Source organism: Terrapene carolina, unplaced genomic scaffold, assembly GCF_002925995.2.
Source record: "Terrapene carolina triunguis isolate 2854851 unplaced genomic scaffold, T_m_triunguis-2.0 Scaffold247, whole genome shotgun sequence".
Classification (NCBI taxonomy): Eukaryota; Metazoa; Chordata; order Testudines; family Emydidae; genus Terrapene; species Terrapene triunguis.
This window is the reverse complement of record NW_020664598.1, coordinates 13,070,158-13,087,411: the sequence shown is the minus strand read 5'-3', so window position 1 is coordinate 13,087,411 and position 17,254 is coordinate 13,070,158. Positions and strand designations below refer to the sequence as shown.

At 46.3% G+C, this 17,254-nt stretch overlaps 1 protein-coding gene across 1 annotated transcript in view; it reads left to right on the top strand.

Annotated features, from left to right (window-relative positions):
* DENND2A (DENN domain containing 2A) overlaps nucleotides 1–17,254 on the top strand; it is a 90,022-nt gene that overhangs the window by 44,385 nt on the left and 28,383 nt on the right. Inside the window, exons 2-7 of the mRNA XM_029912801.1 lie at nucleotides 800–898; nucleotides 3,510–4,730; nucleotides 6,254–6,381; nucleotides 8,753–8,874; nucleotides 13,332–13,529; nucleotides 16,328–16,423. Coding sequence (XP_029768661.1) covers nucleotides 813–898; nucleotides 3,510–4,730; nucleotides 6,254–6,381; nucleotides 8,753–8,874; nucleotides 13,332–13,529; nucleotides 16,328–16,423 — 1,851 coding nt within the window. The 5' untranslated portion in view covers nucleotides 800–812. The remainder of the gene's footprint in view (nucleotides 1–799; nucleotides 899–3,509; nucleotides 4,731–6,253; nucleotides 6,382–8,752; nucleotides 8,875–13,331; nucleotides 13,530–16,327; nucleotides 16,424–17,254) is intronic.

Below are 17,254 nucleotides of genomic sequence, written 5' to 3'. Positions count from 1 at the left end.
TTAGTCTCTAAGGTGCCACAACTACTCCTGTTCTTTTTGCGGATACAGACTAACACGGCTGCTACTCTGAAAGTTAACAGTGTGACTGCCCATGGTTATAGAGACCACACAGCTCTTCTTATGCGAGCCTATGTTATTGTTAGGGTAAAAGCACTGTCGAGAAAACGTGTCTAAAACAATAGACAAACCTACCCGCGTGTCAATAAACGTACCAGACATTATCCTAACAAGGGCTCTGACAGAAGCAGTCCTTCGACACGCCACCTGAGGAGTTTCCTTTGTGGTCACAAGTTCATCACAGCTTCAGCTCCTTATACGTACCCAGTCTTATGGGGTCTCAGTAGGCCCCATCCTTCCAATCCTACCGTAAGGATTGGGGCCCTCCATGCACCAGAGTCCTGACTGTTTGCTGGATGAGGAAGAAGGCTCCAAGTCAGTTTAAAACCAGACTATTTATCCAATAAATTTGACTGTTGGTCACTGGAGAATCCCATTTGAACTAGCATATGCACATCTCTGTGTGGGGGGAGAGGGAGGAACATTTCAAAGGGCTGATAACAGAGGAAGTACATTAGCATCCCCCTCTTCCTAGAGAAGGTCCATACAGTGCCCCGTAACACGTACACAATTGCATTTTAATACAATGGAATCCCCAAGGTACTAACCCTGATTCAATCACGTTTTACTTAATTTAGTAACATTTATCTTCATTCCATAACCTTTGGTCAGGATACTACAGGATATTGTCAGTCTGTCACAATACCTCTGATCATTTCAGTGTTGCTTTGACTTCCCCCAGGTGATCTGTCGCCATGCCAGGTGCTGACACGATGACAGCTAGCAAGGCAGCCGACGTGAGCAGCAAGTCTGAAAACGGTGTCTGCAAATCCATTGAGAGGTGAAAAGTCCTAAATTCTTGTTTTTCTTTTTCCCAAGGGAGGGGAGTGGAGAGGGAGTCATTACTTTCCATTGGTGCTCTCTCTCATAGCCTAAAATGTGCCTCTAGCATCAATATGCCTCAGCCGGTGTCTCTAGGCCATCAGGTTGTACGTTTAAATCCCACATCCTGATGTTAGTCTAATAACTTGTGATGATACCACAGTGCACTGCTAGACTGGGGGGGGGGGTCCACCCCATTAGAGGCATCATCCAAAAGATTACACGAAAGTCCCTCCTCCCACTGAAATAGGCAGAAATTACAGGAGCATGAGACTTGGGGACAATGATACCCTGGTTAGTATCTCCCTTCCATTTGGTAACCACAGATGCCAATGTCCGAGGCTGGGTGTTAGCTATGGCTGGGTGCATAATGGCTGCCAGGTTTGCTTACATGCTCACTGCACTACCAGCAGGAAACCTAGGGCTGACCTACACACTGTGTTTTTGCACCATTGTAACTAAATTGATTTAGTTGCGTCAGTGCCAACCCCTGGTGTAGACGCACTTCACCCAATTTATATGAATCCAGGAGTTGATAGAATTAAACTAAACTGGGGTAAGTGCATTTATGTTGGATTAACACGGGGTGGGCAAACTACAGCTTGGGGGCCGCATCCAGCCCTCGATCTCCCGTCGGGGAGCTGGGTCCAGGGCTTGCCCTGCTCCGCACGGCTCCCAGAAGCAGTGGCATGTCCCCCCTCCAGCTCCTATGCACAGGGGCAGCCAAGGGGCTCCGCACGCTGCCCCCGCCCCAAGCCCTGCCCCCGCAGCTCCCATTGGCCAGGAACCGCGGTCAATGGGAGCAGTGGGGGCGGTGCCTGCGGATAGGGCAGTGCGCAGAGTCGCCTGGCTGCCCCTCCGTGTAGGAGCCATAGCGGGGACATGCCACTGCTTCTGGGAGCTGCTTGAGGTAAGTGCTGCCCAGAGCCTGCACCCCTGACCCCCTCCCGTGCCTCAACCTCCTGCCCCAGCCCTCATCCCCCTCCAGCCCTCTGAACGCCTTGTTCCCAGCCTGGAACACCCTCCTGCACCCCCAACCCCTCATCCTCAGCCCCACCCCAGAGCCCCACACCCCCAGCCGGAGGCCTCATCCCACCCCACCCCCAACCCCCCTTGCCCCAGCCCTTAGCCCCCTCCCCCACTCTGAACTCCTCATTTCTGGCCCCACCCCAGAGCCCGCACCCCCTCTCACACCCCACCCCCCCAACTTCGTGAGCATTTGCCCACCCCTGGTTTAACTTAAGGGGGTTGTGCCTCTGTAACTAAATAGTTTTAAAATTGATTTACTTACACTGATGCCATCTTTCTAGCATAGACAAGTCCTTATTGTTTTGCAAAGTGCTCTGAAGAGCTTTGGGTTTGAAGTGATTATGTTATAAATGTGAATGTCTTCCCAGCTGGGGCTTAATGGATGTTGATAAAAGCACTTTGAGATCCTTGGGTGACAGGTGCTCGGCGAAGTACATGTTTGTCTGATGCAGCCAGGTGTCATGTAATTAAGTGGTTTTTATCCCTTGCCATGACAAGCTTCATTTAAATGGCGTGCTCTGTGGGGCAAGAACTCTCTGTGTGGTGTGTGTTTGTACAATGGGAGCCTAATCCCTTTGTGGGTCCCCTGGATGTTACAGCTGTGTGACTGATGAACAATAATAATAAGAAACATAAAAGTGCAATGTTATTGTGTTAATGGGCTCTCTGGAAAAACTTGGAAAGTGAAATTATTGGGGGAGAGGATCACTATGGGTGAGGTTCTTTCTTCTGTTTCATCGATCTCAAGGCAAGAAAGGGCTACTGTGATAATCTAGCCTGACTGCCTGTGTAACACAAGCCATAGAATTTCATCCAATGGCTCCTTCATCTAGCTCAATACCGTCTGGTTGAACTAGCCCCTATGTTTTAGAACAACATCCAGCCTTGATTTAAAGATTCCAAATGATGGCATGAAAATCATTTGCATTGGTTAATTTCCCTCCTTTTATTTCTAGTTTGAACTTTGCTAACTTCAGCTGCCAGCCACTGGATCTTGTTATGCCTTGTCTCGATGATTAAGCCAAATAGTCTATTTAGAAAGGCGTTACCGAGTAGACTTTAGAGGAATACCTACGGTGTCCCAAGTCTACACGTCTGTTTGATAATCATGTGCTAGCTACTAAATCTTAAATAAACTAGAGTCCATTTTGACTTTTATTTTGATGCACCTGTCTAAATTGAAGTAAAAAAGCCCTACTATTCTATTTAAAATGCATACAAAAATACAAATGGACCTGTTCTCAGTATGAACACTCTTAATTTTCAAAAACTATAATCCCACCCATGCTCACCCCATTCCACTCCCTCAGAGAAAGCCTGGGATAATAGACAGGTCTTGCATCAAACTGGGCTCTGTCATAGCAAGAGAGAGGAGTGCATTCCAGAGTCCAGGATCCTCCCCTGAGAATGCTCTGCAGCAGCAGAGCATCCCTGCCAACCTCACCTGCTTCAATAGAGCGTATAGAGCTGGTGTACTGATGACCAAACCTAGAATGATCAGCAAAAGTGATTTTTTCTTCTCTTTTGTCTTTGCTGTGTAGGGTCAAGCTTGCAAGTAAAAATAATAGAAACACTGTGAAGGAATTAGAAGGACTTTGGTTTGGGTCTTCAAGTGAAAATTATTCTGAAGGTGCCAGTTTCACTCTGAGTCTAGGACCTAAAGCTGAACAAGTTTCTTCTGTGGTGAAAAGCCCATTGAAATCACTGGAGAACTTGATGCTGGATCCAAGGCTAGATTGCTTTCAGCAGAACATGCTGAGTCCCAAAATGATTATCAGTGACCAATCTGTGGATCTTAATGTCAAGGAGAGCAGCAAAATCATAAGGAGACAGATAGGAGGCACTCAGAATTTACAGTCAGCTGGGAAAGTCAGTTTGAGGAATAAGCCCTTCAGTATCAAGGACAAGATTTCCGAGTGGGAAGGGAAAAAGGAAACACCTTCTCCTCTGGTCAGTCGGAAGGAGGAAGAGCAAGGAGTTAAAGAGGAGCACAAGATGCCATGTGTGGTGGAGAAGATGAGTGGGGAAGTTTTGGGGCCTAGGAAAGTGGACACCAAGAGACTTATAACCTGGGAGTTGGAATGCAAAGGGATAGGCAAAGAGAATGAAAGAAGAGTGGGCACTTCAAAGAGCATGGGGCAGGGAACAGAGAGGAAAGTGGAAATGCAGGAGAAGGAAGAGGAGGTTGATTCCAGTGTTGGAAAATGCAAGGAGGTGAAAGGTGGTAAGTGGGAGGTCCAGAAAGAGAACCTTTCAGTACTGACTCAGGTCAAGAAACTGGAGCAGGCCTTGAAAGAAGGATCAGCAGAATTGCAGCCACAGTTGCCAGGTACTTATTATTCCCCACACTGTCTGCAGGAGAAGGCAGATGAGGGACAAACCTTCCCAGAGGACCAGGAAGGTGTATGTGGCTCTGAACTCAATAAGAGGCTCCTCAGCTTAGACTCAGAAATCAGTGAGCCCATTTTTGGGACTCTGGAAGAGGTGAAAGCATCTCAAGTGAAATGCAAGGATCACAGCATGGAGAATGTGTACACAGAACCAGGGATACCGGAGAAGAAACCCTTCATCAACCCACTTCCAAAGCCCAGGCGAACTTTCAAACATGAGGGAGAAGAGGGATGGATTCCGGCAGCTAGAAATAAGAGAAACTTGCCCCCTCTGCCATCTATACCTCCCCCTCCTCTCCCTTCTTCTCCTCCCCCATCAGCTGTCAGCAGAAGACTATGGAATGGGAAACATAAGAATAATGCTGACCACAGGTATTCTGGCTTTACTATTCTAATGCTGGTACAGGAGTTCTTGATTAATTTAATGGTGGTGTACAGTTCTGCTTCTGAAAAGGGCCTCCACAAAAGTGGCATCATCGGGGTCTATGTTTATTGGGTCTCAACCTTGTTCATTAGTAAGAGGATGTCTTTCTGACTATCCGCTCCCTAAATTCACCCTGGGCTCTGAAAGTGAAGTAGTGTTCTTTCCGCCTCAGCAATGTCAGTGATCACGAGCCTGCAGGATATATTCTGCTCTGTTACACCTGTGTGCAAACACTCAAGGCCGATAGGTTTCCACAGGTGTAATGACTTTGAGATGGAGATCCTATGACTAGTGACAATGAGTGAGAATGAATGATTCCAGCTTGACTCGCCGATCCCAGGATGAGTTCATGATGTTGCCAGTTTAAAGACAAAACAAACAATCTTTTTTGCTTGCAGAATGAGCACAGCTGATCAGAAGCCATTGAGAGATGGTCAGGGGGGACCTTGCCATGCCATTTTTACACTGTCACTTTTCAGAGGAGAGCTGCCCTTTCTGCTCAAGTCTGTTCCTTGTTTACTCATGTTTTGTTGGAGGTTGCTCCCCACCCCATCCCCTTTTGTAAGTCCAAATATTTGAGTGGTGGGGAAAAACCTGCCTTAAAAATGTACTGTTCTTTTTGAGCCTATCCTCTGCAGTGGATCTACCTTAAAAATAAAAATTCCTGACTTCATTTGGACTGGGAGAGGACTTTAAACCTCTCTGTGATCGACAGGCTAGGATGCTCCACTGCTGTCCCTTCTCATTATTCAATGTTGCATATTGCTCTCCTGCACCACCCATAGGAGGCCTGATTTCTGACAATGCTTACTCATGTTGAGTAGTAATCAGTGGGACTGCTTGTGGAGGAAGACACTACTTAGGGTATGTCAAGTCTGCAGTCAGAGGCGTGCATGCAGCATGGGTAGGCATATCCACGCTAGCTTTACCTGTGCTAGCAGAACTAAAAATAGCAGTGTTACTGGGGCGACATGGGCTTAGTGCGAGCTAGCAGTGCGAGTAGATACCCGGGGTCCTTGGCGTGCTTGGACAGTCCACACTGAAGACTGTGCTGCTGCATCTACACTGCTATTTTAGCTGTGCTAGCGCAGGTATGTCTACCCGTGATGCAGTCAGATCCCAGATTGCCGTGTAAATGTGCCGTAGGTGTTGCAGACTGTGGCCCATAGTGTTTTACATGTGTGTTAGAATCATTATACACTAAATAAACCATTGCAACCCTGACATTTGCTGACTAGTCCCAGTCTGGTAAAAACTGATTGTTGTGTCAACATTGCTTTATACGTTGTACGGGATGGATCTGTGGTGCACTGATGCTCCTCCGTAGCTCATGTTGCTGGCTGAGTGACTTGCTGGAGACGAGTGAATGATATTGAATTATTGGACTTGTAAAGTCTGTTTATCTCTATCACTCTCCATCCTATTTCTCCCCCACCCCCTTCTTCCCACCCTTCCCCCCCGAATGGCACAGGAAGTCCTATGAGTTTGAAGACTTGCTGCAGTCGTCGTCCGAGAATGGCAGGGTGGATTGGTACGCTCAGACCAAGCTGGCCCTCACACGCACTTTATCTGAGGAAAACGTGTATGAAGACATTCTGGGTAGGAGCTTCAAGAGGGGGATGGGGAGGGGTTGGACAACTAAAAAGACTTGGAGACCATCGATGAAAACGTGTCACAGTCCAAGGCCTGACCTAGGAGAGTGTATTTATTAGGCAAGAGCATGCTGTGGTGCATCACACACAAAATATCAGCCAGCAGGAAGAAAAATATTGTGTGAACGGGTGACTGTGAAATTAAAATATTGGGTCCCACAATCCCTGGGTTCGCGTTTGTGGCACTGTGATTTATCCCACCCTTCAGCGTTAGTGCAGGTGCCTGGGGATGGCTGAGATTCCATCAGCGCCATTCCCAAGAATGTTATTGTATTATCCTACACTTACATACACAGTGTTTTCCAGAACGTAGAGCAGAACACATCCCGTGTCCTGAAGAGCTTTGAGTCTAGCTGTCGCAGAGCTAGAGTTAAGTGAACCTCTTGGCAGAGTTTAGCTGGAGAGGAAGGAAATCAGTGCTGTTGTATCCTACAGAGGTGGGTCACGTTGTTTGGGATGGGAGAGAGCCACAGGAACCAGCAGGGCATTGCCATTTTGATCTTAGCAAACTCTCATGGTGTTTGGTTAGAGAGGTCTCACAAAGGACACGCATCCCCTTGGGATTTGCTACAGACAAGGTGGAGATGCCCTGTCCTTTCCCCGATCAGAAGAGATTGGCATTAGTTGTAAATTTTAAAGCTGCCTGCCTCTTTTGCAAGAGATAGGGGGACCTTATGTGCCCTCTTTCCCCAGCTGGTTTGGGGGCCAAAGGACAGGGGATTGCCTAACAGCTGCTGGTCAAAGCCACTATGTAAGTGTCACCCTTCCAGCTGGAATAACATGGATCATATTACAGGGTTAAAGCATTGGCAAATCCCTCCATTCCTAAACAGCCACGCCTCTCTCCCCAAGCTGACAAATTTCAGAGCGGTAGCCGTGTTAGTCTGTATCAGCAAAAACAACGAGGAGTCCTTGTGGCACCTTAGAGATTAACAAATTTATTTGGGCATAAGCTTTCATGGGCTAAAACCCACTTCATCGGATGCATGGAGTGGAAAATACAGTAGCAGGTGTAAATACACAGCACATGAAAAGATGGGAGTTGCCATACCAAGTGGGAGGTCAGTCTGCAAACAGCGCTGGCAGCAGGAGGAGAGCTGCAGTGTCCCCTGGTACTGAGTGCTAATTCTCACTGCTCCTGTCTCTCCAGTGTGTTAAATGCTGATCAGATAATTACAGTTGGAATAATTCACATCCATGAAAAACCTACACCTAAAATAAGTTCTCTAGTTCAGGGGCAGTGTGTGGTTCCAGAACATTTGCATGCAGCTTTCTTTGATAGACAAAAGTACTTTTACCTCCCTCACCTTGGTGAGTCCAGACAGTCACTCATAGACTCATGGAGTATCATAGGAGAAGATGTAGAAAAGGTCTTGCGGTGTTGTGTCCTTGTCTGATGACTTCAGCTGCGGTCCCCCCCTCCATTGACCTCTGGCAGGGCAGGCTGTTGCACAGCCAAAGAAGAAATACAAACCATATACAGGATCCAAAGCTAAGCTGCAGTGCCTGCCCCAGCATTACTGACCCCCTAGTTTCATTCTCAGCTAGATGTGTACAAGAACAGGAGAAAGAAGGTTGCTTTTAACTAATGGCTCTCCATTGTGGTGGCACGACAGTATGCATAAGGAAAGAGAAGGCTCGTAATAAATTGCCTGCCCATTCAGACACTTGGGCCTACATTTTCCATCACTGATTTTAGGTACCCAGACTGAGATACCTAGGGCCTGATCTCTCAGAGGTGCTGAGTATCTTCAGCTCACTTTCAAGTTAACTGGAGTTGTGGGTGCTCAGCATTTCTGAAGAATCAGGCACTAGCTGTCTGAAGGTGGGCACCTACAAATCAAGGCACCCCAAATTAGCAGCATGAGGCTTATGCACCACTTAAGACCCACTTAAATGATATTTGGAAGGCTTAGGTGGGACTTAGATGGAGCACAGGCCTTTAATTCAGAGAGAACAGGGAATCAGAAGAATGAAGAGAAGGGATATTAAGGGCCACGGTATATGAAAACCTTATGACTTCTCCATTGACAGGGAAATGGACTGGAGGACTTAATGGGTCTTTTCCATCTCTAACTTCTGTGACATAATTCTATGGCTGGATACATCCTGGTCAGGATTTGGATGCAATCCAGTAAGCAGCTGGACTCCCAGAGCTGGAGAGAGGGAAGGGATGGCAAGAATGTTTGAGAACAATTTTTTTTAACCACCAGATGGGGGGAGGTGGGAGAAAGCCATAGGATCCCAGCAGAGATTTTGTGGGACTCTTCCATGATTTTCTGCATTTCTTACCTATAGCATGTGGCTTTTTGCTGCAGATCCACCATCGAAGGAAAACCCCTATGAAGACATTGAGATGAACAGCCGCTGCCTGGGGAAGAAATGTGTCCTGACTTTCCCAGCATCCCCCACCTCCTCTGTACCTGGCACGCCCTCCAAGGTATCCTGGTTCGACCAGCATGACTTGTGTCCAGTTCCCAAAAGGCTTTGGGTGAAATCCTGCTCTCATTGAGGCCAATGGAGTTTTACAATTGACTTTAATGGGGCCAGCATTTTACCTTTTAGGTTTTAGCTACTGTTGAGGGGAGGTGCAATAGCGAGAATAGAGAGCCATGGGCACAAGAATTGCCATGTTCACCCTTTGGGGCGGTGTCTTGTTTTCGTTTTTCTCACACGGGGGTTAACTCCTAAGCAGTATGCCAGGAGCATGCATCTGGAACTCGCTCAATAATCCGTGATAAGATTTAAGGGTTTGTAATTGTTAGTGCTACATTAAGATTTTATGCAAGAAGGGTGTGATCCCAGCGATCATGTTTTGTTTTGGACAAAATCCTGTTTGGATCCATTTCCTCTGTAAATATGTGTTCCCAGTGAAGCCTCCCCATCGTGCAAGCAGTTTGGGGGAAAGCAAGCAGATCACAAAAGGAAGGGCAGCTGTTTGATCTTAACCAAGATGGTAACTCATATATGCACAGACTTGCTAAGGGCTGTGATAGTGCAGTGGGCTCGTGTTGGCCTCTCGCCTCTGGAAACCTGGAGTCAGATTTTTACTAGGTTCCAAGTGAAAATGAGTTGTGCTCTGATCTAGTCTCTACACGTGTCCAGCACAAAACTAACTGTGGACCTTCGTTGCAAAATTTGGTTCCAGGGCTCACCTCTCCTGAGGTTCAGGGGTATTTGCATTTGGGGTGTTGGTTTGGGCCCAGTTCTACAGAGAATCCCCACCAGATGGCAATCTCAGTTTCAATCTAGCGGAACCCCAGAACCGGAGAGCAGGGTGGGGTTGCGGTTTAGAGTTGAGGACCATTGGCAGAGCTACGAGAAGGAAGTTTTACCTGTTCTGGGCTGCTTTGTATTTCGCTCAGCCCTGCGCTTTTAGCCCCACAATTTTATGAGTGCTACATTCACTCACAATATTTAAAACCAGGGAAAGGCCATTTATTGCTGCAGTGTAAGGTAGCCTCCTCCTCTTTAAAGTGGCACTGGATGCGCCGCCAGTCAAGGCCCAGTAATCTGATCAGCATCCATGGGCAATATGTAATCCATTTTTGCAGCTGTTAAGAATTGTGAAGTGAAGCATCTATCGCTCCCTCCATTAGGAAGGTCCTGTTGGATTTCCGTTGATCAGTTTGGTTAAAGGTAGCAACCAACTCCCTGTGGTTTCACTGGGAGGCGCTTACTAGACTTCCTGGCTAGCTCAGACATCCTTAACAAGTGCACCCTTGAGGTCCTACTTTCTTGGGGACTCCCCCATCTCATGCAAGCGCTGCAACTCTCAATCTGATGCTGTCTTTCTCTTTAGCAATGAGACCAGAGGAGGGGGTAAATATATGGTCTGCGCCTCTTTCTGGAAGCTTGTGATCCAGTGAAGGGCAGCCATGCTGTCTGCCTCCTGTGTCGTTCCAGTTGCTACCTGTTCTACCCTTAGACCCGGGGTTCTCACAACCAATTTTTTGGTGACCTCCGAGTGCAGCCACCAACTCTTGCTGATGGCTGCTCTGACAATTTTTCCTAAAATACTTAATTAACTTTAGGAAAAACAAATAAATATGCACATATATGCTTCCAAATCATTGTAATTTAATTATGTTGGGTTTGGGTTTTTTTGCAGACTCAATAATAAAAATAATGTACAGTTGTCACTATTCTGTATTGGATCTAAACAGAATAGAAACCCAAAATAAGGTGCTTTGCACATTCTTCTCTCTTTTTGTTGTTTCTTTGGCTTTTTAGTAGCTTTTTAAAAGACTTGATAGCTAGTAAGTCTGCTGCTGCGAAAAGTAACATTTGTATGTTTGTTAATATTGTTTTTCACAGCCTCCCAGCTAGCTAGTAAGTCTGCTGTGAAAAGTAATATTAACAAACATACACATATAAATTTTCACAGCAGACTTACTCAGCCCTGGCAAGCCAGAAGCCCTGGACGGGGAGGTGGGTAGGGGGACAGCAGTGTCCAGGAGCGATGGGGGGATGGATGGGTGACCGGTGAGGCAGCAGGGGTCAGGGGAGATGCGAGGCGTGTGTGTGTGAGCCAAGGGCCGGCACCGGCCTTCGCATGGCCAGAGTCCAGAGCCAGAACCCAAAACCACATGACCGGATCCTGCTGCCCGCCACCCCAGGGCTGAAGCCAAGACTTACCGCCCCTAGCAAGGTGGGGAATTCACTGGTTGCCTGCTCCTCTGGCGTTTGGGGCTCCAGAGGGGGGCAGGGCCCAACCCCTGCTGGTGGCCCTGGGGGAGGTTCCACTGCTTTGCCGCCCCACCCCCACTGTCCAGGAGGCTGTCGTGGCCGCAAGAAAAGCCCCTGGTGGTCATGGTGGCCGCATTTGAGAAACGCTGCCTTACACTGTCCAGGCTGCCTCAGGCTCAGCCCATGTGACAGTAGAAGATCACGCTAGTAACAAGTAATGTCGACAGCGGGGGTATAAGCTCAGTTTTCCTTACCAAGAGCCCTCGCCGTGCTATCCAAGCTGCAGATATTGTTATTAGGGCTGATTTCAATTTTTTCAAAATGTTGACACCTTTTCCCCCCCCAAAAAATGTTGCTGTTTTTCAACCAGCTTCTAAGGTGATTGAGATTTTTTAGAAAATGTGAAATTGCAATGAAATGTTCTTATGAAAATGTGTCTGCATTTTTTGATCAGCTCCTTACCCCCCAGAGGTAAACTGTAGCATGGCTGTATAGCTAATCTCTTCATCACAGGTATTTGGGATGGAATTCACACCTGTGCAGAGGGCACATACAAGGACCCATCCACCTCGTAAGTCCCACTCAAGCTCTCAAAATGGGACTGAACTATTGCATAGGCCTTGTGCTGGCCCTCTGCACGGGGATGGATTTCATCCTTATGGCGCCCCCTGTCAAGGTAGTATCTAGGAGCTGAAATAACACAGTTATACTGCTACATGGTTCTTAACACAAAAAACTGCTGTCCGCGTTGGTCAGGAAAAATGTGCTGTTAACACCCTGTCTGATAGCCAGCATAGTTTCAACTATAGCATGGACCTTACTGGACCCAAATCGTGGTAGAGCCCTGCCCCGTCCCATTCCCCCAACCCAGAACTGACTAGGAATGTCTGAGAGGCTCCCCACCCTGAAGACCCATCATAAATAAATTGAATCATTGGGTTGATGGAAGAAGCAGTGGAGGCCAGTCTCCAAAGGAGAAGCTTCTTCACTCTCTCGGAAGCCGTGAAGAAGCAGACAGCTCATTTTTGCCCCCAATTCCTTCCTCCCTGGAAGGTGTTCCATTCCTGGGAGGGGGGGCAGAGTAAGCTCTTCAGGGCAGGGATTGTCTCTGTGGGTGTACAGCACCCAACACAAGAAGAGCTGATCCTGCTCGGGCCCTCCGGGTGCTGCTGTACTATAAAGAAGGAGAATGCGATAAAAGTTGTTACCAAGAGTCATTGCACTGAAAAGCAGCTTGCTCGGATTTAACCAGAGAGCTGAATTTGAAATCCATTTGAATTAACTGCTTGTTATCTAAACAGCAGTGGCCTAACTCTGTGCCTGTTGACTCAATGGCAGAACTCCCATTGACTTCAAACAGGAGCAGAATTAGGCCAACGCTGAGGGCGTTTGAAAATCCTGCTATCACAGGAGTGAGTTGAACTTTGACCCCCTTAAAGGCCCAAGCTCATCCTGTGACATACCAACAGGAAAAATTGTAGGCACTGGCCAACACTGACAATGTAAAGGGAAGCTGCACCTTCACACCCACACATAGGTTCCTGTAGTTTCGCTAAATAAAAAAGTTACAAATAGTGGAGGGATTAGAACTGGTGAGGAGAGAATGCTCCATGACTTCCCTCTGTATTCCCTCCTCTACTTCCTCTTCACACTTCCCCCAAAGTGTCATTTCACAGTGGCCCTATCTCTCTCTGGAGCTTCTCCCAGCATTGTCCCGGAGTTGCTCCCTAGGATATATGAGGCATTCCCTCCCCCTGAGTATGCTGCTTTGGCACTACTCCCAGCTCCTTTGGTCTGGGGAATTTAGAATCTGAACAGTGATACTATAATATATCAGCCTGTTGGGCTATGACTGGACTTAACCAACCATTTACTGATGGGGTTAGGAAGAAACTAACTTCCATTGCTGTCCATGATGGGGTTTCTTGCACCTTTCTCTGGAATATTGTCTTTAATTGTCTGGCACAATATTGTCTTTAATTGTCTTGCGCAGTAGTCCTGTGAAAACTGTGACAGCCATGCAAAGTTCTTGGGCCTGTGAGAATCTGCCAAGCATACTGGTAAGCCACGTCTGCCTGTGTGCTAGCCATGTGCTCCAGCTCACCTAATTGAAATTAGTGCTGTCACAATGTTTCCTTGAGACGTATGGTGAGATAGAGAGTGCTGTGTTAATTTATTTCCTCTCCTCCGTTCTGTCTCCTTCCCCAGTTGCTTTCCAAACCCATTTTCTTTCGACAAAACTCAGAGCGGCGGAGTTTCAAACTGCTGGACATACGGAAACTGAGTCGTGACGGTACTGGGTCCCCTTCCAAAATCAGCCCTCCCTCTACCCCCAGCAGCCCAGATGATACCTTCTTCTCCCTGGGAGATTCTCAGAATGGCAAGAGGAGAAGGAAGATTCCCAAGGTAACTTCAGGATTTTTTTTCCCCCTTATTCTGGCTTCTCATGTGTTGTTACATTGATAAGGACAAATTTTTGGTGCAATTTCCAATGTCATGCCCATAAAATTTAGGAAGAGTTCTGGGCTATGACTTGATTTCCATTAACCTTTCACAGTTAGTACTAAACATTTTCTACATCCCACCCACCCTTTTTCTCATGGGAAAAAAGGGGTCCAAAGATCTCTGCAAGGTCTAAAGCAGTGGTTCTCAACCAGGAGTACATGTATCTCTGCGGGCCCACAGAGGTATTCCAGCGGGTACATCAATTCCTCTAGATATTGGTCTAGTTTTACAACAGGTACATAAAAAGCACTAGTCACGTCAGTACAAACTAAAATTTCATACAGACAATGACTTTATACTGCTTTACATACTATACACTGAAATGGAAATACAATATTTATATTCTAGTTGATTTATTTTATAATTATATGGCAAAAATTAGAAAGCAAGCAATTTTTCCATAATAGTGTGCTGTGACACTTTTGTATTTTTATGTCTGATTTTGTAAGCAGGTAGTTAAGTGTCGTGAAACTTGAGGTACACAAGACAAATTAGACTCCTGAAAGGAATACAGTAGTCTGGAAAGGTTGAGAGCCACTGGTCTAAATAATGTGTTTTTTCTCTCTGACATGTCCTACACTACTGTGAGGGATAAAACAGTAAAAAAAAAAATTCAGAATTAGAAATTTCAACTAGATTTTTTAATGAAATTCAAATGTTGATAGAAAATTGATGAATTTTTTGCAAAGAATACATCTTGATTTCCAGCCATGTTTAGTGAAGGACATGGAGAGCAGTGGATCCAATGAAGGGCCATGTGTCCAGTAGTTGTTACCTGGTGATAATATATATTTTCTTTCAAGATATTATTCACTAGATGTCTCAATGTGCTGTAAGAGTTCCAAGCAGGGGTATGATCCCACATAAACAAAGGAGACAAAGCTGGAACTCAAGCTGTGTAGAATCTTGTTTGTTTGTCTGTAGTTATAGATATTTTCTTTAACAACACTTCCTATTTAAGATTGACTGTGATTTCATATATCATGACACTATTTTAGATTTAGATCGGGGAGTAGTTGGGTTCAATTCAAGTGAGGCTGTGGACCACGTATTGAATGCTTTCAAAACATGGTTATTTTTCCTGCTCTTAGCAAGGCTATGGCAAAGGTTAGCAGTGCTAGGCTGCAACTGTGTCTCTGAGCAGACAGTCTTCCTTTGGGAAAATGTGTGCTTTTGTGTATTTATGTCTTCTGATCATGTGTTTTCATGTGTACAAATCTAATTGTGCATGTCTGTGTTGTACATATTGGGTCTTCACAATGTTTGTGTTCATGCCTAAAAAGAGATGCAGATTTTTGCCATGTGTCTACTTAGTGTGCTTGTGTGTGTGTGTGTGTGTGTGAGTGTGTGAGAGAGAGAGTGAGCATTCATGTTTCAGGATGTGCATGTGTGTACACAAGTTCACATTAAGTGCCATGGATGAGGAAGTTAAGGGGTGTGAACTTATTGGTGAGTGTAGTGCTGTGTGCCCGTGAATAAGATTTACTATATACATTGATGTTGGTACCAACATGAGAACCAGGACAGACAGCTCGAGATGTGAAATAAATGATCTATCCTAAAGGCTTTTGTTTAAAGCATTTCTGACCAAATTTGTACTAAGTCAGTAAGTCCAGCACCTCTTTATCATTGATGATTACACGATGGTTGTTCTCCAGGGTCGCTCATAGGTGTGTATGTACTAGCGTAGTAACAAAGCCAAACTCTTAACATAAAGCCTTTCTGCTTCTTGTGCCTCCCCCAAGGTCCCATCTGCATGATGAGTTGTGTCATGTTAGGCATCTATTTCATATTTAAAAATATCAATAATTGAGCTGTGCCGCTGGGGTGGATGGGACGGGATTCGTTTGAAATTGTTTTTTAAAACTCTCGGAGCTGGATCTTCAGGTCTACCTGTGTGTAAGTTGCATTCTGCCACCTTGTTGCTGTCCCATACCCAGGGAATGCTTTGGGCCAAGGTAGATCAGCCTCAGGTGCTCTATATATCCTAGGAGCCACTGGCCTTAGATGACAGCAAGATCTGATCATGCCCCATTCATCCTACTCCCAGGACACCAACTGGACCAACTGATGGCCACGAGCCACCTGGCCTTGAACTGGCTATACTGACTTCAAACCACCTGGGGATTTCCCTACACAAGGGGAACCCCCATTTGCCCTGTGAGAGTCACTCGCTGCCTGCAGTGCAAAGAGGGATGATGAGCTGACCCCTTGAATCTACAGCCCTGACTAGTCTACAAAAGGGACTGTACTAAAAGACTTTTTTTAAAAGCTCATTTTAACAGTGGCTTCAGTTAGCACTGATTTCCCCCCATATGGAAAATGTATAAAGTGTCTAACGCATTTTTTTAAATAAGGTTCTCAGTAACCTAAGTAGGTTTTCAAATCCTCAATAGGTCTCTAACATGCTTTCTGTAAGAGGTGTTGAGAACAGTTTAACCCTAATCTTTACTGGTGATCTGTTGTTCTCGAATCCACTGGAGTGGGGAGGGCTGGTCCAGGGCATGGCCCAGGGGGACTCATTGTCAACAAAGGGTAGACAGGGTCATAATGTTTATGGTACCTATAGGGTCTACTGGTTGGAAGGTTGTTGACCAGGATTAGGAAACTGAAAATTCCCTTTGGAACAATAACATTTTCATCTCCCTTATTGGGGAAAGGGCACTAACCCTGTTTTCTGTCTCCTGCTTGCTGAGCAGCTGGTATTGAAAATCAACGCCATTTATGAGGCCCGAAGGGGGAAGAAGCGCGTCAAGAGGCTGTCCCAGTCTACGGAGAGCAATTCAGGGAAAGGTAAATGAACATTGACCAAAGCTGAGTCTTCTTGAGAGTTTCTACCTGGCTTGAATTTTTTACTGTGATGTACAGTGTGTTTTCTAACACTTTGTCTGGTTCAGTGTAAAAGGAGTGGCTGGGGCTTCCTTTATGAATAGGGCCCTACTAAATTTACGGTCCATTTTGGTCAATTTAACTATCATAGGAATTTTAAAATAATAAATTTTATGATTCTAGCTATTTAAATCTGAAATTTCACGGTGTTGTAATTGTGGGGGTTGCAGTACTGCTACCCTTACTGCTGCTGCTGGTGGCGGCGCTGCCTTCAGAGCTGGGCAGCTGGAGAGTGGTGGCTGCTGGCCGGGAGCCCAGCTCTGAAGGCAGAGCCACTGCCAGTAGCAGCGCTAAAGTAAGGATGGCCTGGTATGGTATTGCCACCCTTACTTCTGTGCTGCTGCTGGCGGGGAGCTGCCTTCAGAGCTGGTCGCCCAGCCAACTGCCGCCACTCTCCGGCTGCCCAGCTCTGAAGGCCGCGCAGAAGTAAGAGTGGCAATACTGTGATCCCCCCCTAAAATAACCTTGAGACCCCCCTGAAATTCCTTTTTGGGTCAGGACCCCCAATTTGAGAAATGCTGGTCTCCCCCCATGAAATCTGTGTAGTATAGGGTAAAAGCACACAAAAGACCAGATTTCACGGATCGGGGGGGGGGAGACCAGATTTCATGGTCCCTGATGCGTTTTTCATGGCTGTGAATTTGGTAGGGCCTTTTTTGTAAAGCTAAAGGCTAGTCCATTATCTAAGGCTACGTCTACACTGCACACTCTACACTGTCTACACTGCACACCCTACA